This window comes from Ornithorhynchus anatinus, chromosome 2 (assembly GCF_004115215.2).
Source record: "Ornithorhynchus anatinus isolate Pmale09 chromosome 2, mOrnAna1.pri.v4, whole genome shotgun sequence".
Classification (NCBI taxonomy): domain Eukaryota; kingdom Metazoa; phylum Chordata; class Mammalia; order Monotremata; family Ornithorhynchidae; genus Ornithorhynchus; species Ornithorhynchus anatinus.
Window position 1 is genome coordinate 26,922,489 of NC_041729.1, and position 20,727 is coordinate 26,943,215.

Here is a 20,727-nt window from a genome sequence, read left to right on the forward strand (position 1 = left end):
TGAAAGTGAATGCGAACGCTTGATTCCCAGAAGAAAGGCCCGTGCTCTGATCCTCACCTCATTCCATTTCATTCGTCCCCACTCAGTCCTGTGGGAGGGTTGTAGGAGCCCGGTAACCTAGGGGGAGGAGGACGGGCCCGAGAGTCAGGACCTGGGTTCTAATCCCGTCGCTATTTGCTCTGTGACCTTGGGCAAGTCACTTTGTTGTACCTCCGTTTCCTCCACTGTAAAGTGAGGGTTAATAATGCTGGTACTCGTTAAGCGCTTACTATGTGCCGAGCACCGTTCTAAGCGCTGGGGTAGACACAGGGGAATCGGGTTGTCCCACGTGGGGCTCACCGTCTTAATCCCCATTTTACAGATGAGGTAACTGAGGCCCAGAGAAGTGAAGTGACTTGCCCACAGTCAGCTGACAGAGCCGGGATTCGAACCCGTGACCTGTGACTCCAAAGCCCGGGCTCTCGAGGGTTCAATACCTCCTCGTCCTCCTACTTAGACTGTGAGCCCCGTGCGGGGTAGGGACGGTGTCCAACCCGATCATCTTGAACCCGGTGTGTAGTTCTGCGCTCGACTTATAAACCAGCACTGAAGTGATGGGACGAGCTGCTCTAGACTGATACTTCTTCAGGTTGTTTCTAAGCTGATTCCTTCCCAACTCTCCCTGACTTGTCTAGTTGTCGTTCTCCCTGCCATTCCCTAGGCCTAGGGGGAAATTCCTTCCCGCCCACATGGGAGTCCCTCCCTCGGCTGGATCCTCATTAGTTTATCCGTCCTATTCCTGTAACCTCCCTTCCCCCCTAAGGGAAAGGCTGTGATCGCTGCAAAGGGAGGACAGAAGGGTAGAGATTTCTTCCGCGCCGTTTCAGAGTAAGCCTGTAAATACAGGTTGCCAGGAAAAAGGAGAGACTAAAAAGGTAGACCGAATGCAAATTGAAATGACTAGGATTCCCAAGTCCACTCTGGTTTCTTGTGGGTCAGTTCTCATTAAGGGGACCGAGAAGCAGCATGGGCTAGTGGATAGAGCATGGCCTGAGAATCGAAAGGTCATGGGTTCTAATCCCACCTCCACCACTTGTCTGCTATGGGACCCTGAGTCCTTTCTCTGGGCCTCAGTTACCTCACCTGTAAAATGGGGATTGAGAGTGTGAGCCCCACATGGGACGGGGACTGTGTCCGACCCGATTTGCTTGTCTCCGCCCCAGCCCTGCCTGACGTAGTAAGCGCTTAATACCACCGTTATTATCATTAATAATAATAATATTTACACTGCTCTGTGGAGAGTCTTGCCGAGTCCTTTGCCAGAGAAATGGCCTCCGTGACCGAGGGACGCAAAGAAAGCTGTGAGTCTCAAAGCGAAGGGGGAGATCTGTTCTCGGGGCTCCCTGGAAGCCCCACGGGGAGGGGAGTACGTAAAATGGGATCGCATTCTGATGTCTTCAGCCTTCCTGAAGTAGCCCCCGGGGTCAGGGGTGGCGACAGGGTGGGGTCCAGGAGCAGCACCCCCTCCTCTCCACATGGCCAGGGGTAGGAGAAGGAAGTGTTGGGGGGGAACCCAAACTCCTACCCTAGAAGCATCATGGCCCAGTGGATGGATGGAGTACGGCCCTGGGAGTCAAAGGACCTGGGTTCTAATCCCTGCTCTGCCACTTGTCTGCCGTGTGACACTGGGCGTCACTTTACTTCTCCGTGCCTCAGCTCCCTCCATCTGGAAAATGGGGATTCAATCTGTGAGCTCCATGTAGACTGTGTTCAACCTGATTAGTTTGTATCTACCCCAGTGCTGGGCACATAGTAAGTGCTTAACAAACAGCAAAAAAAACCAAAAGGAGAGCAGCCTAGCCATCCCCTGCCTCGAGGCCCAGTTCGGCTACTCATTCATTCAATCAGTCGTCTTCAATACTCCTCAATCATATTTACTTCTTAAGGTCGGTCCTCAAGGAGGGCTCCTTTAGGGTGCAGCTTCCCGGGTTGGGCTCTGCTCCCTTTCCTCACGACTGACTGACTGAATGAATGAATGAATGCGCTTAGTACAGTGCTCCGCATACAGTAGGTGCTCAAATACGAATGAATGGATAGGAATGAATGAATGTGCTTAGTACATTGCTCCACACTGAGTAAGCGCTCAAATACGAATGAATGAATAAATACAACTGACTGACTGAATGAATGTGTTTAGTACAGTGTTCTGCATACAGTGAGCGCTCAAATACGAATGAATGACTATGAATGACTGAATGTGCTTAGTACAGTGCTCCTCATACAGTAAGCGCTCAAATACAAATGAATGAATGAATGTGCTTAGTACAGTGCTCCGTATATGGTAAGCACTCAAATGCGAATGAATACGAATGACTGACTGACTGAATGAATGAATGAATGCACTTCGTACAGTGCTCCGCATACAGGAAGTGCTCAAATACGAATGAATGAATGAATGAATGTGCTTAGTACAGTGCTCCATATACAGTAAGCACTCAAATACGAATGAATGAATATGACTGACTGACTGAATGAATGAATGAATGAACTTAGTACAGTGCTCCACACACAGTAAGCGCTCAAATACGAATGAATAAATACGACTGAATGACTGAATGAATGCGCTTAGTCCAGTGCTCCGCAGACAGTAATGGCTGAAATACGAATGAATGAATGAATGAATGAATACGAGCGAATGACTGAATGAATGCGCTTAGTCCAGTGCTCCGCAGACAGTGAGCGCTCCAATACGAATGAATGAATGAATACGACTGAATGAATGAATGCGCTTAGTCCAGAGCTCCGCAGACAGCGAGCGCTCCGATACGAATGAATGAATGAATACGACTGAATGAATGAATGCGCTTAGTCCAGAGCTCCGCAGACAGCGAGCGCTCCGATACGAATGAATGAATGAATGAATACGACTGAATGAATGCGCTTAGTCCAGTGCTCCGCAGACAGTAATGGCTGAAATACGAATGAATGAATGAATACGAGCGAATGACTGAATGAATGCGCTTAGTCCAGTGCTCCGCAGACAGTAAGCGCTCCAATACGAATGAAGGAATGAATACGAGCGAATGACTGAATGAATGCGCTTAGTCCAGTGCTGCGCAGACAGTGAGCGCTCCAATACGAATGAATGAATGAATACGACTGAATGAATGAATGCACTTAGTCCAGTGCTCCGCAGACAGCGGGCGCTCCGATACGAATGAATGAATGAATACGACTGACTGAATGAATGCGCTTAGTCCAGAGCTCCGCAGACAGCGGGCGCTCCGATACGAATGAATGAATGAATACGACTGACTGAATGAATGCGCTTAGTCCAGAGCTCCGCAGACAGCGGGCGCTCCGATACGAATGAATGAATGAATACGACTGAATGAATGAATGCGCTTAGTCCAGAGCTCCGCAGACAGCGGGAGCTCCGATACGAATGAATGAATGAATACGACTGAATGAATGCGCTTAGTCCAGTGCTCCGCAGACAGCGAGCGCTCAAATACGAACGAATGAATGAGGGAGTGAGGGGATGAGTGACTGGATGAGGGAGGGAGGGAGGGGGGGCGGAGCGGGGGGCGGCGACTTCCGGTCCCCTCTGTGACGTCCCTTCCGGCGGGCACCGGAAGTGGCCGCCCTGGACTGGGGCGGCGGGGACGGAAGGAGGCCCGGAGCGGCGGCGGCGGCGGCGGCGGCGGGGCCGGGGACGGGGACGGGGACGGGGCCGGGGACGGGCAGGGGCCGGCGGACACCCGACGGAGGAGGCCGGACCCCGGAGCCGCGCCCGCGGTAACGCTTCCCTTGCCCCTTGGGTCTCCGACGCGCCCGCTCCTTCCCACCCGCTGCGGCCCGGAGGGAGGAGGAGGAGGAAGGACCGGCCGCGGCGGCCGCCGCGCAGTGGCCCAGTGGCGGGGGGGGGGAGACGGACTTCCCACCCCGGGGGGCCGGCCCCGTCATTCATTCCATGGTATTTACTGAGCGCTTACTCTCTGCAGAGCGCTGTGCTGAGCGCTTGGAATGGACAAATCGGCCACAGAGATGGACAGCCCCTGCCCTGGGACGGGCTCACAGTCTAATGGGGGGGGGGGGGAGACGGACAGGCAAGGACAGTGACGATAGATAGAATCGAGGGGATGAACGTCTCAGTAAAACAATAGCAGATAAATAGAATCCCCTCCCCCGGGTTGGTATTGGTGAAGCGCTGGGGGAGACCCAGGGTCGGCAGGTGCCCGCCCCCCCCCCCCCCGGGAGGCTCGCCGTCTTCATCCCCATTTCACGGATGAGGGAACTGAGGCACAGAGGAGCGAAGTGACTGGCCCGCGGTCACACGGCGGGCAAGTGGCAGGGCCGGGATTCGAACCCATGACCTCTGACTCCCCAGCCTGGGCGCTTTCCACCGAGCCACGCTGCTGTGATGTTGGTAGTTGTTAAGCGCTAGGTGCAGAGCACTGTTCTAAGCGCTGGGGGAGAGACGGGGTCAGCAGGTTGCCCCTCGTGAGGCTCGCAGTCTTCAGCCCCGTTTTCCAGATGAGGGAACCGAGGCACGGAGAAGGGAAGGGACTTAATGATGTTGGTATTTGTTAAGCGCTTACTACGCGCAGAGCACTGTTCTAAGCGCTGGGATAAATACGAGGTAATCGGATCGTCCCCCGTGAGGCTCGCAGTCTTCATCCCCGTTTCGCAGATGAGGGAACTGAGGCACAGAGAAGCGAAGTGACTTGCCCGCGGTCACACGGCGGGCAAGCGGCAGAGCCGGGATTCGAACCCATGACCTCCGACTCCCAAGCCCCGGCTCTTTCCACTGAGCTACGCCGCTTCTCCCCCGTCCCGTCCGTGGGCCGGGCTGGTCTCTGTCTGTTGCCCGAGCACTCAGTCCAGTGCTGTGCGCCTAGTAAGCGCTCAGTCGATACTGTCGAATGGGTGAATGAATGTCGCCCATCTCCCCCCATCACCTCATCTCCATCTCCCCCGTCTGCAGGCGGCGCCCGAGCCGAGGGGGGAGAATAAGAGGGTCCGGCCCCTGCCCGCCTCCTCCCCCCCGGGGGGGTCCCGCTCCCAGGGGCGGACGATGGCAGAGATCAGCGACCTGGACCGGCAGATCGAGCAGCTGCGGCGCTGCGAGCTCATCAAGGAGAGCGAGGTCAAGGCACTCTGTGCCAAGGCCAGGTGAGCCTTCCTTTCCCTTCCCTTCCCCCGGGACTGGGACCCACCCCACCGGACACTCGACGGGGGGACCTTGCACAAGTCTCCGGGGACCGTGTCCACTAACTCCAGTAGATCCGAGCGTTTAGTATAGTCCCCAGCCCCCAGGAGGTGCTCCGTAAACACCATTCGTTGATTCAGCAGTCCATCTCCGGCGCGTCGAGCGTCGCGGAAGCCTTGGCGGTGACTGGGCTCAGCTGGGCTTCCAGCGTCGGCCGCATCAGGACGGCGGGGCCGGAGACGGCCGGACCCCCGCCTGCCCCGGTCCGAGCCCCGGCGGTGTGGAGTTCGAGGTCGTTCGCCGGCCGCGGGCGGCTTGGGCCTTAACGGGCCGGCGCCGGCGGCTGGGTGGGAGTCTGGAGACGAGGGCCGCTTTCTGGGCCGCGGTTTCCTAAGCGCTCTATCTGGGAAGCAGATGGGCCCTTCCGCACGTGGTCAGGGTCCCCAGAAGCTCCTGGTGCTGAACGGGCAAGGGCACCCACGTGGAACCGTACACCCACGGCGGTATTTGAGCGCTCACCGTGTGCCAGGCGCTGTATTAGACGCTGAGATGGATACGAGTAAAATGGGTTGGACGCGGTCCCTGTCCCACGCAGAGCTCACAGTCTCAAGCCCCATTTTACAGATGAGGTAACCGAGGCGCAGAGAAGTTAAGTGACTTGCCCAAGGTCACCGAGCAGGTGGTGGGAGTCGGGATTAGCGCCCGTGACCACCTGCCTCCCAGGCCTGCGCTCTATCCACTAGGCCTTGTGGCTTCTCGGTGAGACTCCCCGTCCACACTACGGTAGAGACGCGGGGCCGGTCTGGCGTGACCCGCGGGAGGAGGAGCCGGGGGGGTGGTCTCCCTCGTGACAGCTCTGTGAGTCACGTCCCCGGAGGGCGACTGACTGGGCGCAGCCTCTGCAAGTACGGCACCGGCTGGAAGTTTCGGGCCACCTCCTGCCCGTCTCGCCTCTGCCCGAACAAGACAAAGACCCACCGCTGACTTTGCGCCGCCTTAAACAGGCGTGCACCTCACGGCTGGATCCGACGCGTAGGTTTCCCGTAGGAGGGTGCCGGTTCACTAGGGGTCAGAGCCAAAGGAAGTCGGGGCGGGAAGGGAAGCCATCGCTAAGCGGAGCCTCTCCCTCCATAACGGACCCTCTCGGGACCCGACGGAGGCGACCGTTGCCTCTGCCTTTGGCCTCGTCTGGGCTCCGGGGCCAGCTGGGATCTTTGTGTTTCTCCACTGGGCTTTGGGAACCGCCTGAGCCTTTTGTCTGAAGTAATCGTCATCGTTATTTTGGCACTTTCGAGGGCTGGCCGTTAGCTGGGGTAGATACAAGGTCACGAAATCCAACGCAGTCCCTGGCCCGCACGAGACTCATCTCTCTCTTCCCCGCTGTACGGGCGGGGAAACCGAGGCCAAGAGAGATCAAGTGGCAGTAGGCCACAGAGTAGGCCGGTGGAAGTCGGGACTAGAACCTAGGTCTCCTGACTTCGGATTCCCGGTCCCGTCCTCTTTCCACTAGGCCACACGGCCTCCCGGCCTCCTTTTTGCGCCCCACGTAGGGGCAGGGGGTGAGGGGGAAGCTTGCGCTCTCCCAAAACTGCCTTGCCTCAGGATCACCCCCGTAGTCAAAATGAAAAGTTGGCATTGCTTCCTCTGGTGGCGGTGACAGGAGATCTGCCTCAGAGAAACCTGCCCCCTGGCCCTTCTCTGTTATTATTATTATGGTTATATTCAGCGCTTTCTGTGCGCAAGGTGCTGTACTAAGCGCTGGGGAGAATACATGCAAATCGGGTTGGACACAGTCCCTGTAATAATAATAGTTGCGGTATTTGTTAAGCACTTACCGTGTGCCGAGCACTACGTGGGGCTCACAGTCTTAATCCCCATTTTTCAGATGAGGCAACTGGGGCACAGAGAAGTGAAGTGACTTGCCCAAGATCACACAGCAGACGGGTGACGGAGGCAGGATTAGAACCCAAGGACCTTCTGATCCCAGGTCCGGGCTGTCTCCTCTAAGCCTCACTGCTGTCACGGACAGACAAGCGCCAGTTCCCCACGACTGGCTTAGCCCGAGCAGAGAGTCGGTGTTGGGTGCTGCCCCAAAGAGCGACAGGGCCCCTCTGGTCAGGGGCTTGGGAACAGCCGGGGTCCCGGGAATGGATGCGGGTCTTTGACAGGGAGGTGAGGGGAGACGGGCGGTCTGATCTTCAGAACCAGGCCTCGGCCTCCTTCCGGCCTTCGGCCTAGCGGCAGGCGGCCGGGCGACGCATTTTTCGAGTCCCGTTGTACGGCCTCCACTTCCTCTCCTTCGATTCTCTCCTGACCCCCCTCCAATCTGGTTTCCACCCCCTTCGCTCCACAGAAACTGCCCTCTCAGAGGTCACCCAAGATCTCCTTGCCGAATTCAACGGCCTCTACTCCACCCTATCCTCCTGGACCTCTCAGCTGCCTTCAGCACTGCGGACCACTTCCTTCTCCTTAAAACATCCAACCTTGGCTTCACTGACACGGTCCTCTCCTGGCTCCCCACCCCCTAACTAACTGTGGGAGTCCCTCAGGCTCACTTCTGGGTCCCCTCGTAGGCACCATCTACGCCCGGTCCGTTGGACAGCTCATTCGCTTCCACGTCTTCAGTCACCGTCACCGTGCAGATGATTCCCAAATCTCCATCTCCAGATCTTTCTCCTTCTCTGCGGTCTCTTTCGGGACATCTCTGACTTGGACGTCCGGCCGACGCCTCAAACTTAACGCGTCCAAAATAGAACTCATCTTCCCGCCGAAACCCCGTCCCTCCCCTGATTTTTGCCATCGCAGTAGACAGCACCTCCATCCTCCCTATCGCAGAAGCCCCGTAACCTTGGCGTTATTCTCGACTCATCGCGTTCAACCCGCGTACTCAATCCGTCATCAAATCCCGTTGATTAAACCTTCGCAGCATTGCTAAAGTCTGCCCTTTCCTCTCCATCCGAGCCCCTGCCTCGTTAATCCGAGCACTTATCCGATCCCTGGATCCTATCCCCGGTTACCACGTTAACCTCTTCGGTGCTCTCCCAGCTTCCCATCTCTCCCCACTTCGGTTCGTACTTCCCTTTGCTGCCCGGATCGTTTTTCTACGGAACTGTTCAGTCCGCGTTTCCCCACTCCCCTAGAACCTCCGGGTAGCTGCCCATCCACCTCTGCGTCAGACACGATGACCTACTACTCGCCATACCTCGATCTTTTCTATCTCACCGTTGACCCTCGCCCACTTCCTGCCTCTGGCCTGAAACTCCCTCCACCTTCACATCCAACAGGCGATCGCTCTTCCCCCGCTCAAAACCTTATTAAAAGCAGATCTCCAAGAGGCCTTGCCCAGCTAAGCCCTCATTTCCTTTTTTCCCCACTCCTTTCTGCGTCGCCCTGCCACTTGGATTTGTCTCCTTTATTCATCCCACCCTCAGTCCCTCAGCACTAAAGTATACATAACTTAATGTCTCTCTTCCCCTGTAGACTGTAGCCTTATTTCTTTTCTTGTGTTTTTCAAATGGTAATGGTTAAGCGCTCACTATGTGCCAGGCACTCTTTCAAGTGCTGGGGTAGATGTAAGGTAGTTAGGTAGGACACAGTCCCTGTCCCACATGGGGCTCACGGTCTTAATCCCCATTTTACAGATGAGGTAACTGAGGCACAGAGAAATTAAATGACTTGCCCACGGTCACACAGCAGACAAGTGGCGGATCCAGGGTTACAACCCAGGTCCTTCTGATTCCCGGGCCAACGTTCTATCCCCTAGGCCGTGCTGCTCCTCGTTGCAGGCCGGGAACGTGTCTACTGACTTGGTTATAGTGTACTTTCCAAGCGCTTAATACAGTGCTCAGCACACACTAAGCGCTCAGCAGATGTGATTGAGTGATGGGGAACTTCCAACCACGGACCCGCCCCTTCTCTCCCGTGGATCTCACGCACCCCGTCGCGCCGGTTTGGCCTCCAACACCGTCTACTTGTCGATGACCCGGGTTAACCTTCGTTTCAGGCAGCTCCCCTCCCCCAAGCCCTCCTCTCGGACTTCCACTCCATTCCTCTCACTACTCCTGGCCCGCTCTCCGTTCCCAGGTTGGGAAGGGAAGTGAGGCCTTCTGCACCTGTGGATGTGGCTGAGCTTGGCCACAGGGGCAGTTTACACTCTCCTCTGTGGGAGGCAGGCGGGTAGTGGGTAGGTAACTGAATTGGGATCTCTACCTTTGTCCTATTGCCAGGGAAATCTTGGTGGAGGAGAGCAATGTACAGAGGGTGGATTCTCCCGTCACGGTGAGTGAAACCCCGTCCCTTTTGCGGTGGCTCGACCTGCTGGTCCCCTCCAGGTTGAATCCCTAGGCCTCAAGCCTCCCTGGTCGCTCCCAGCCACCGGGAAGCTCTCCTTCTTCTAGGAACAAAAAAAACCCCAACATTTGCTTTTTATGTGTTGGTTAGAGAGGAGACTTCTGTTTTGAGGAGGGGAGAAGAGAGGGCACTTTGGAGTTGGCTCACTGCTTCTTGGGAAAAAGACCAGATTTAGTGGCTCAACTGGGAGAGGGGTGTTGGAGGGATTACGCCGGGGAGGTGGTAAGGAGGACAGGCAGTGGGGAGAGGGAATGGGATTTGGCCGGTTCTGAGGAAAAATGGCTGGCGCTCGTGGACGGAGGGACTCAGAAGACGTGGTGAATTTAAACTGAGTGGGGAGGAGGAGGGCAGGACCCGAAGGGGAGCGATAGGTTGAACTCCTCGTCTTAATCCGTCCGTCCTGTCCTGTCCCCGTTCCTCTGCAGGTATGCGGGGACATCCACGGACAATTCTATGACCTCAAAGAGCTATTTAGGGTGAGTAGGGGAGCAGGGAGCCGGGCCTCGTCTTCCCCCTTGGAGCTGACGCTAGTTGTTGGGCCAAGGAACTGCTGGCGCGTGTGTGGCTGGGGAAAGGAACGATGCCCTTAATATAGCTGGGGAAATTTAACCCTTCTTTTCCTTTGGATGACTGCTTCGAGGGGTTACATCTAATGAGTTGGGGATCAGCGTGGATTTTAGGTAGGAGGGGGTTTCGTCCTCGGGCGGGGGTGGGCGGCGAAGGTGGGGGAGCGGACCGGAAGGAACAGAAACCCGAGGAGCCTTTGACCCCTGTGATCTGACCCTTCTCCCTGCCCCTCCAGGTGGGTGGAGACGTTCCTGAGACCAACTACCTCTTCATGGGGGACTTCGTGGACCGCGGCTTCTACAGTGTTGAGACTTTTCTCCTGCTGCTGGCCCTCAAGGTGGGGAGACCCGGCACTCCGAGACGAGGTCCCCAACTTAGCCCCCGGGCTCCGAAAGCTCCTCGGACCTCCGGTCCCCCTGAGTCAGCCCGGCTTTTCCGCGCCCCTTGACCTCCAGACCTCCTTTGAAGGCAAGCCTCCATAGCCTCGGGAGCCCTCCCTCCCCCCACGCCTCCGGTGACTCTCTCTCCTCCGTCCCCTCCCCCCTCCAAGGTGCGCTACCCTGACCGCATCACTCTGATTCGGGGAAATCACGAGAGCCGGCAGATCACCCAGGTGTACGGCTTCTACGACGAGTGTCTGCGCAAGTACGGCTCGGTGACCGTCTGGCGCTACTGCACCGAGATCTTCGACTACCTCAGCCTGTCCGCCATCATCGACGGCAAGGTAGGGCCGCCCGGCAGCGGGAGCGGGCGCCGTCGCTGACCCTGAGGGCCATGGCGGAGGGAGAGAGTGAGAGATGGCGGCGGGATGGGGTGGTGAACCCAGGAGGAGTCCCGCCCCCTGAGTCGGCGGCCGATTCTGGTTCTCCCCCAGATCTTCTGTGTGCACGGGGGCCTCTCCCCCTCCATCCAGACCCTGGACCAGATCCGGACGATCGACCGGAAGCAGGAGGTGCCGCACGACGGGCCTATGTGTGACCTTCTCTGGTCGGACCCCGAAGGTGAGCCGACAGCTGGGTGTGTCCGGGGGAGGTTAAGGGAAGGGGTGCTTGGTTTGGTGGGGGGGGGGGGGGGGGGGGGGTTGCGGGGCAGAGGGTCCCCTTCATTCGGGTGGTAGGGCAGCTTCTGTTGGTGGTGAGGGGCTGTTTCCCCCTCAGCCGGGTCAGTGAGTGGCCGAGCACGTGGGAAGGAGCGGGGTGAGCCTCCCTGAAGCTCCCAGGGAGGACCCTTGCCCTCTCCTCCCCCGTCCCCCAGCCCCACCTGAGGGGCCCCAAGGGCTCCAATAGCTACAAGACCATACATCTCCTGGCACTGGTAACGCGCCACTTTCCAGCCGCAAACATGGCGTCGCGGGGAGCGTCGGAGAGTACGCCGGTGGTGCGGGTCATCACCTGGCTGGGGACGTTCCACGGCGGTCCCCCTCTGGCGCGGGGTCGTGGAGGAGGGAGGTGGGCTGCGGTGGGGAGGGGGCTCTACGTCAGCCGGTGAAGTGGAAGAAGACCATCTGTCCGACTCCCCTCCTTCGCAGACACGACGGGCTGGGGGGTGAGCCCCCGGGGGGCAGGGTACCTGTTCGGCAGTGACGTGGTGGCCCAGTTCAATGCAGCCAATGACATCGACATGATTTGCCGGGCCCACCAGTTGGTCATGGAGGGCTACAAATGGCATTTCAACGAGACCGTTCTCACCGTCTGGTCCGCGCCCAACTACTGTTACCGGTGAGGGGGATGCGTGTGCGTGTGGGTGGCGTGCGCGCGTACGGACGACGAACAGCCCCTCACCACCCCGGGGCCGGGAGGGAGTTTGGAAAGGGGGACTGTGTATCCGTGAGCCCCAGGGTGGGGAACGGCTGCCAGAAAAATGGAGTTCAAGCAGAAGCTTTGAAAGAGGCATGGTTTGTGTCTCGGGGGGACGGGGGATTTGGCAGGGAGCCGGTAGTGAGGGGAGGTGGAGCCCGGGAGAGGTTTTTTCACGCGGCTCCCTTCTTGTCCCCAGCTGTGGGAATGTGGCCGCCATTTTGGAACTGGATGAACACCTGCAGAAGGACTTCATCATCTTCGAAGCAGCACCCCAGGAGACCCGGGGCATTCCTTCCAAGAAGCCCGTGGCCGACTACTTCCTGTGACCCCGGAGGAGTTGTCTCCAACCTCCCTTCCCCCCCGCCCCCTGGCCCCGCTGGGCCGGCTGCCCCTTGGACCACTGTGACTCTGCCTGCCGCCACCACTCCCCCCACCCCCCGTCTCGGGGCAGAGTCTCCTGGGGCAGAGGGACTTTTTCCAGCTGCCCCCTTTTCTTCTTTTCCCCACCCGCCTTCCCTCCCCTAAAGTCCTGGGCCCTGTCAACTCTTAAGTGGGCCTTAGTCTGTGGGCTTTGTCCCTACTCGTTCCTGGGAGAAGGAGCTGGGGAAGAAAAGGCTTTTACGTCCCAGGCGAGGGAGTTGGGAGGAAAAAGGTGCTGTGACCTGGGGAAAGGAAACTGTGGGGGAAAGGAGTCTTGCACCAGGGACAGTAGGGTAGGGAGAACCATGGCTTTAATGTCTCTCTTCCTAACCCGCTCCTCAAGGTTGGTCTGATTCCGAGTTTCCAATTATTTTTTTCCCTTTTTTTTTTGTTTGTTTTTAAATAAAAACTTTGTGGAAAAAAAGTAAAAAAAAAAATTCTAATAGAAGAAAAAGAGTTCTGGGTTATCTCTGCTGCCATTTTCTTCTCTTCATGAGCACGCACGGGATCCGTGCTCTCTCTCACTCGGGCCTCGCTCTACCCATCTCCTCGGGCTCTCACCTCATTCGCCTCAGTTTACACATTCCGACCACTCTGCCGCCTCGGTGCGGGAAGACTTTTCAGGTTAGAGTCCCGCTTCCTTTACAATCCAGCAGGGAGATGGGATGTGGAAATAGCCAATGTCACCCGGCTCTATATCCCCATCGTAAATCGCCGGCGCTTGAGGGGCGGAGGGGTCTGAGAGACAGTAGCCGAGACGGCCGCTCCGAGCCGGGCCCGGAGGGGTTAGGCCGGCGAAACTATACCTGGAACTTTTCGTGTTCTTAAATCAAGTATTAGCCAAAAGGTTCTGGACTATAATTGAGAGCTGGAAGCATTTAAGAAGATGATTATTGTGCCTCTGGCAACATGGAAGGGAGAGTGTGTTCTGGGGGTAGGGAGGACGGTGTGGGCAAGGGGGAGCCCGGGATCGTGGGGAGGCCCCGCTTCCTCGGGGATCCTCAGTCTGCGGTCTTGAGCGGGTAGAGGGGAGCCGGAAAGGAGGGGGACAGGAGATGGGGTCACCCGGCCCAGCGGCGGGAGGCGGGGGAGGAGAGGAGCGGCTGCTGGGGGCGTCCAGGGTGGAGGTGAGGGTTACGTTGCCGCTCGGGGCTTTAGTGGGGGCTTTAGTGGGGGGCCCTAGGCCCATTTGGTGCGGGGGCCGTGGCAGCCTCTGCTCCCCCCAGCCCCCTCCATTCACACCCAGGTGAGAGCCCGAGTGAGGGGGTTGAGGAGCAGCAGCTGGACTTGCCCACCAGCCTTTGAAGCCTGGGGCCGCAGAATATGGGAACTGAAGCTAATGTGTGAACTGGGGGGAGCAGGGGGAGTGATTGAGGCCATTTGGCCTCCTAGCTGAGATAATGGTGAGGGGGTGGGGGGGGCCGTGGACCACTGGGGAGAAGATTCTTGTGTCCCCGGAGAGTAGGGGCGTTGGGCGCCGGGGGGGGGGACACGACGACAATGAAAGCATGAGGCAGATGGGCTGGTTTGGAGGACGTTCACGCCCCCCACTTTATTCTCCTGGGTGGTGGGGGCTGCTCCCTACAGGCCCGCCCCGGCCCCAGTCAGTACAGGGCCTTGGAGCTGACGTCCAGGTAACCCCCAGGGGCCGGATAGGGTAGGGGGAAGGGTCCCCCCTGCAGGAAGTGGGGAGGGAAGGTCCCCGGGGGAGGGGCCGGGGGGTAGGTGGGGCCGGAGCCCCCCCCTCCTCCTGCAGGCAACTCCAGGAAGGAAGCGGTGTAAGGGGCCGGGCGGCGGGACAGGAGGGGCGCGGGGGCCGGGGCGTCCGAAGACTCCGAGAAGGCGGAGGCCCTGAGAAAGGAAGAGCAGGAGCTGGGGGGTGGCGGAGTGGCGGGGGGTGGGGGGGAGAGGAAGGGGCCCAGCTGTCCTGCCCCTCCCCCTCCCGAGTCGGTGGCCCCCTCCCCTTAGCGGAGGCATCCCCATCAGAGCTGGCCTCCCACCACCTGAGTCTCACCTGGCGGGGAGGCTGCCGGGAGCCCCGTGGAAGGCGGCCGGGTGCAGGACGTAGGCCTCGGCGCTGGGACCCCCGCAGGAGGGCGGGGGGTCCGCCGTGGAGGCCGGGGGCGGCTCAGGCAGGTCTCCGCTCAGAGTCGAGTCACAGGGCCCGCTGGGGCCTGCTGGGCGGCGGGGAAAGAGCGAGGGCTCACAAGGGAGCCAGTCAAGTCGCTTTCCTCCACCTTTCCCCACCCTAGCTCCTGCGCCTCGGAAGCCCAGGTCGTTATTTTCATCGACGAGGATGATAAAGCGCTACGTTCCAGGCGCTCAGAATAAGACCCGTTAAGCACTTACTACGTGTCGAGCACTGCGCTAGAGACAAGATATAAGCGGGTGGGATGCGGTCCCTTTCCCTCATGAAGCTCACAGGGTTGGGGGAGAGAGAACAGGTAGCCAATCCCCAATTTACGGATGAGGGAACCGAGGCCCAGAGAAGGTAAGCGACTTACCCGAGTTCCCACAGCAGACAGGTGGCGGAGCCGGGATCAGAACCCAGGTCTCCTGACTCCCAGGCCCGGGCTCTCTCCACCCAGCTGCCAGGTGCCTCGGGGATCACACTCACACTCACCCCCAGCGTAGGTGTCGGTCAGGGCCGGCTCCGGCCCCCTCAGCCTCCGCTTTACCCGGGCATCTCTCTCCCTGGGGAAGAAGGCGAACAGGTTCCCAGCCTCGGGGCCGCTCTCGGACCCCTGTCCGGTCCCCAAGCTCCCCCTTCACCCAACCCTCACCCCCATCTCACTCCCCTCCCCAAGTTCAGGCTCCTCTTGCCTCCCAGCGCCCAGCTCCTGCCCACGGACCCTGCTTCCTTCCCGGCAGAGCAGCCGGGTGAGCGGGCCCCGGCTCTCCCACCTCTTACAGTTCCTTCCGTTCTCCCGGAAGCCCTTGGCAAAGGGATTGGCTGCTATCTTCAGCTGTGTGATCTGCGGGGAGAGTCGGGCACAGCGCGGTGAGGAGAGAACAGAGACACAGAGAGAGAGACCCCTGGTTAATCCCTTTCTGTCCACAGATGGACTGCACAAGGACCCGTGATAGATTCATCCTGCCCCTCTCCACCCTGGCATGGTCTCCCAGGGGCACGGAGGCTTCCCTCCGGGGTAGAGGCGGGGAGGGGCAAGGGGAAGCCAGGGAGAGGAAGAGACGGGATGGTGCAGGGGAGAAGCAGGCGTGGTGACCCCCAGGGCCGGAGACCCTCACCCGGGGGTTCTGGTAGGCCGTCACCGAGATGAATTCGGTCTCGGGGAAACGGAAAGAGGAGACCCCGCCCCAGTGGCGGCTGCAGAGTTGGGCGGCTCGGACCAGGTGGAGGCGTGGCTGGTACTTGTGCATGGAGTGAAGGATCAACTGTGGGGAGAAGATGTCCTTTTTGGGGGGACGAGATCGGACTCCCCAGCCCTTCCGACCCCGACCTCCCCCCCGGCCCGTGCGCTTCCCCCGGCAAACCTCCGCCAGCCCCGGGACTCGCCCTCATTTACTGCAGCCCCACTCCCGGGGCTCTTTACACTTTCTCTCCCAGCATCGTTTTCATCACCACCCCGATTTTAGTTCCAGAGCCCCTGGCGTCCCCCTTTCTCCACTGTCCTGCCCCCGGGGTCACTGAGCCCGCCCCGGGCACTGGGTTTCCCTAATGCCCTTTCCCTGGTGGGCTCCCGGACCTTCCAACGGACCGGACCATCTTCCCCTCCGCCCGGCCCTACCGGTGGCCAGTGGTCCCCCGCCCCTCCCTCCGCGGCCCTCGCCCCTCCATCCGGCTCCCTCACGTGTCCGTGGGGGTCCAGCGTGTTGTTGGTGAGCTTGACCCGGTGGAAGGACACGGGCTGCCTCATCCAGTGGGCGCCGGTGGCCGGAGAGTCAGGGTGGATGTACACGCGGTCGGGGAGCCGTGGCTCGGCCTTGCCGCTGGGCTCCCAGTGGTGGCCCTGCCAGCGGTAGCGAGCCCCGTCCACCGGAGCCACGTCCAGCAGGAAGAGGTAGCGCGCCTCCGGGTCCAGCCCCATCACCGCCACGCGGCACGCCGGGAACATTCTCCTGGAAATGGGGAGAGGGGCGCTGGAGCCAAGCGGGGGTCCCTGGGCAAGGCCCGAGGGTCCCCGCTGAGAGGGACCTGGGTTCTAATCCCGCTTCCACCACGTGCCTGCTGCGTGACTTCGGACAAGTCGCTTCTCTGGGCCTCCGGTCCCTCATCTGGAAAATGGGGACTAAGCCTGGAAGCTCCAGGTGGGACGGGGACCGTGTCCAACCGGATCGGCTCGGATCTAGCCCAAGAGTGCCTGACACATAGTAAGCGCTTAAGAAATGCTATTTTTTGAAGAAAAAAAGGGCGTTGGGACGAGGCCGGAGGTCAGGGGAGGCCGGGGGAGGCCCGCAGGCTGCTGCGGGGCACTAGGAGGCGCCAACTTCAAAAGAGCAGCCGCTTGGAGGAACGGGAGCTCGGGGCTGGGCCAGGAGGGGGACCGATGGAGGGGGACTGATGGAGGGGCTTGGTTTCCATAGAAAGGCTCCTCCAGCTCTTTTTGGCGGGTGGGGGTGGGGGGTCCCGGGGACCTGAACGTCTTCCACCTCGCCCTGCGGAATCAGCAGCTTTCTGTCCCCCAGTCTGCCCGTAGCCAATCCGCCCAAATCCACAAACCAGCGACTGCCAATAATAATGGCATTTGTTAAGCGCTCAGTACGGGCAAAGCACCGTTGTAAGCGCTGGGGGGATACAAGGTGATCAGGTTGTCCCACGTGGGGCTCACGGTCTTCATCCCCCTTTGAAGTGGCTCCGTGGAAAGAGCACGAGCTTGGGAGTCAGAGGGCGCGGGTTCTAATCCCAGCTCCGCCACTTGTCAGCTGTGTGACTTTGGGCAAGTCACTTAATTTCTCTGTGCCTCAGTGACCTCGTCTGTAAAATGGGGATCAAGAGTGTGAGCCCCAAGTGGGACAACCTAATAACCTTGTAACTATCCCAGCGCTGAGAACAGTGCTTGGCACATAGTGAGGGCTTAACACATCCCAAAATTATTGACAGCTGAGGTAACTGAGGCCCAGGGAAGTGTAGCGACTTGCCCGAGGTCACACGGCTGACAAGTGGCGGAGCCGGGATTAGAACCCATGCATGACCTCTGACTCTTGCCACCGAGCCACGCTGCAAACTAGCAGTGTCTACGCTCTCCAGTTCAGCTGGAGAGCTCTGGGGAAACGAGAGGGGGCCGAGAGAAGAAAATGGGGTCTCGAGAGCCTGCAGGGGAAGAGGCTCCCGCTCTTGGTGGGGGTGGGGGTGGAGGGGGTGGTCTTGGACCACCCTCCCCAAGCCCTTGGGTCGTCGCTTCCCGACAAAACCATCCGACTAACTTATGGCTCTACTCCGAAGCGGGGCTTTCCGGCCTCCGAGAGCTCCGGTCTGCCCGTCTCACCTCCCAGCCTTGGTGATGATCATCTCTGTTCCCACGGAGCTGAACTCCTTCCAGAGCTCCCGGTTTTCCAGACTCACACTGACACCCGGGAGGAGGCGGGGGGCTTCGGGCCCGGGGGCCGGGGAAGGGGTCTCTCCTCCAAAAGAGGCGGGCAGCGGGGGCAGCGTCGGAGGGGCGGCCAGGGGCCGGGGACTAGACTCCAATCCGGAAAGGAAGCAGTCAAACTTGGGTGGGTCGAGGTCTAGGGGAGCGGGGAGATGGGAGAGAGAAAAGACAGAGAGGGAGAGAGATCAGCGATGGACGCTCCCGCTTCCTTCCCCGGTCCTCAACCGTCCTTCCCGCCCTCCTTCCTGCACCGCGTCCCACTAGGCCGCTCTCACCTGGGAAGTGGTACCCTTCTGCGGACCCCGGGATGAAGCCGGGGTTGGCCACGGGCTGGGGGGGCCGGAGTCTGTAGCCGGCCCCGAGCGGGGAGTAGAGCTCCCGGGGGTGGTACATGGGCCCGGTCCCGTCTCGTCGGCTCGGCTCTCGGTGGCCCCTGGAAGATGCCACTTTTATAGCCCCGCGGCTCGACTCCATATGGCCCGGGGTCGCAGCTCCTCCCCCTCTGCGCCCCTCAGGGCGGTGGGACCTGGGGGTGGGGGGCGGGGAAGGAGCCAGGGGCTGGGGGTGTCCCACACCTGAAACTCTGGAGGGGGGCACTGGAGGCCGACTTAATGGGGTGGCCGGGCCGCAAGGCCACGGTGGGGGGGCGGGGGTGGCCAAGAGGGGGTAGGATGCGAAGGGAAGCAGCCGGATGCCCGGGTCCTCGGTCGGGCCTCTCCCCACCCCCTCACTCGCAGGCTTCATTAGCTCCCGCCCGGCCCCCTAATTACATAATTAGCTCCTCGGCCTGATTGATCCCTCCAGGGGTCTGGCCGGGCGGCCAGGGGGAGCTGCAGTTTGGCGCTTCCTGCCAGCTGTTCCCGGTTCCCACGGTAGCGGCGGCGGCGGCGGCGGCGGCGGAGGGGAGGGGTCCGGCCTGGGCCGGGCCGAGGAGGCAGGAGGAGCCGGGAAGGAGAGAGGGTGGTGAGGTGGGTGGGTGAGGGAGGGGAGAGCCGAGGGCCGGGATGCTCTACCCTGGCCCCTAGGCGTTGGCCGAGGCCTGACGACCTGACCTCCAGCCGCCCCTTCGGGCGGCCACCTGGAGTCCGCCTACCTTGCCCGAGCGGCCCCACCTGGGCCCCCCCCCCCCCCCCGCACATAAACCGAGTTGGGGGTCTTCTTGGCCCGCCCTGTCTCCCCGGACGACTCTGGGAGAGGCCACCGCTGGGCCTCAGAGAGCGGGATGTGGAAGGAGACGCTCCCTCTCTCTCACACACACACAGACACACACCCACGCAAATGTGTCCACAGAAGAGGCTGAGGCCTGGCCTCTGGCAGCGAGCCAGAGGAGAGGGCCCAAGTGTCCCGGCTGACCCCTCGCCGAGGAGGGCGGCGCCGCGGGCTCTGCCGGGGTGGGGCCGCCCGTGCTTCTGTGCCAATGTGCCCATCGTCCAATCCCGCCTGAATCTGTTAGACTGTAAGCTCAGAGAGGTCGGGGGGTGAGCGCTCGTTACCCACGATCGGACCGACGGATCGGTGATGGAAAAGAAGCGGCGTGGCCCGGTGGGAAGAGCGGGGCCTGGGAGCTCGGCCGTTGGTTGGCCTGCGCGGGTAAGTCGCTTCGCTTCTCCGTGTCTCAGATTCCCCAGCTGTAAGATGGGGATCCGACACCTGTTCTCCCTCCTCCTTAGACTGTGAGCCTCATGTGGGACGGGGACGGGTGATTAACCCGTACCTACCCCAGCACTTAGAATAGTGTTTGACACTTAGTAAGGGCTTAACGAATACCGTTAAAAAAAGAGGGTCGTGTCTACCGACTGTACCGTGCTCTCCCGAGCGCTTGGTACGGTGCTCCGCACCCGGTCGGCGCTCGGTAGAGGCTTCCGATCGATTGACTGAGGTCCACGTTTCCCCAGACGCAGCATGTGCGACACCCCTTCCCACAGGACCGATCGCAACGCCGTGGGCGGTCGGACTTGGCGCTTCCCATCCGGGGTCTCGTCGTCGTCTCTCTCTGGGACCGCGTCTGGGAAGTCCGACGGATAGCTCTGAACGGAGGCGGACGTTCTGGAGTGGTGGCTGCCGGGATCTGTAGTTTAAGACGGGCCCACGGGCTGCCCATCGCCCCCCCCCCCCCCTTGCCTTGGCCACGACCCCCTGGCAGGGAGGGACACCTTCTAGGGGCGGGTGATTTGAAAGTTGGAGATCGAGCGAGCGAGCCGGGGTCAGGGACAGTGAATCTTCCCAGGGACGGAGCCTTCTTAGTAGCCTTCCTGCCACGAGGAGGTGGCCCGAGGGAGCCCCAAGCCCCTGTAATGATTACGGTAACTTGTCGAGCTCTTACTACGGGCCAAGCGCCGTACTAAGCGCCGGGGTAAATACAAGTCAATCGGGTTGGACGCAGTCCCTGTCCCACACGGGGCTCACGCTCTTAATCCCCATTTTACAGATGAGGGAATTGAGGACCAGAGAAGTGAAGTGACTTGCCCGGGGTCACGCGGAAGACGGGCGGCGGAGCTGGGATTAGAACCCAGGTCCTCCTGGCTCCCAGGCCTGTGCTCTAGCTTCTAAGCCAAGCTGCTTCTCACACGCTTTTATGCAGCCTATAGGGAGCAGCGGGCTGAGGTTTTCTGATTTGGTATCAACCAGCTCCCACTGAGGGTGGAACAGATAGATTAGGGCTCGATTCAGCAGGTTGAAGAGGCCGGGACACCTAAGGCGAAACCCGTGGGCAGTGGGGAACAGCGAGACCGGAACTGGGAGCACGAAATCTCTAGAGTACGTCGTGGGGGCTGGGTAGGCCAGGCGGGTTGCCCTGGGAGTCCGTAGAACCTGCCCGTTCCCGCTCCCCGGAGTCAAAATGGGCCTG

General features: G+C 60.1%; 2 protein-coding genes across 2 annotated transcripts; one reads left to right on the forward strand and one right to left on the reverse strand.

The window, feature by feature from the left end:
- Positions 1-3,710: 3,710 nt before the first annotated feature.
- PPP4C (protein phosphatase 4 catalytic subunit) lies at positions 3,711-12,698 on the forward strand. The gene is made up of 9 exons (XM_029058588.2): positions 3,711-3,777; positions 4,967-5,154; positions 9,418-9,469; positions 9,967-10,017; positions 10,344-10,445; positions 10,659-10,832; positions 10,983-11,109; positions 11,637-11,826; positions 12,104-12,698. Exons 2-9 carry the CDS (start codon positions 5,057-5,059, stop codon positions 12,231-12,233), a joined length of 924 nt encoding a protein of 307 aa, XP_028914421.1. The 5' UTR covers positions 3,711-3,777; positions 4,967-5,056; the 3' UTR covers positions 12,234-12,698.
- A 1,151-nt stretch (positions 12,699-13,849) lies between these two features.
- Positions 13,850-18,338, reverse strand: TBX6 (T-box transcription factor 6). Its single transcript, XM_029058405.2, has 8 exons — positions 18,155-18,338; positions 17,775-18,015; positions 16,140-16,407; positions 15,577-15,723; positions 15,232-15,302; positions 14,951-15,021; positions 14,342-14,501; positions 13,850-14,178 (listed from the first exon to the last, which is right to left on the reverse strand). The coding sequence occupies exons 1-8, from the start codon at positions 18,270-18,272 to the stop codon at positions 13,932-13,934; spliced, it is 1,323 nt and encodes a 440-aa protein (XP_028914238.1). The 5' UTR covers positions 18,273-18,338; the 3' UTR covers positions 13,850-13,931.
- Positions 18,339-20,727: the final 2,389 nt, after the last annotated feature.

Coding starts and splice junctions, on each gene's coding strand:
- TBX6 (XM_029058405.2), bottom strand. CDS start 18,272: ATGTACCACCCCCGGGAGCTCTACTCCCCGCTCGGGGCCGGCTACAGA. Junction 15,724..16,139: donor CGCTGGACCCCCACGGACAC/GTGAGGGAGCCG, acceptor TTCTCCCCACAG/TTGATCCTTCACTCCATGCA. Junction 15,303..15,576: donor CGGCCTACCAGAACCCCCGG/GTGAGGGTCTCC, acceptor CTCTCCCCGCAG/ATCACACAGCTGAAGATAGC.
- PPP4C (XM_029058588.2), top strand. CDS start 5,057: ATGGCAGAGATCAGCGACCTGGACCGGCAGATCGAGCAGCTGCGGCGC. Junction 10,018..10,343: donor ACCTCAAAGAGCTATTTAGG/GTGAGTAGGGGA, acceptor CTGCCCCTCCAG/GTGGGTGGAGACGTTCCTGA. Junction 11,827..12,103: donor GCGCCCAACTACTGTTACCG/GTGAGGGGGATG, acceptor TCTTGTCCCCAG/CTGTGGGAATGTGGCCGCCA.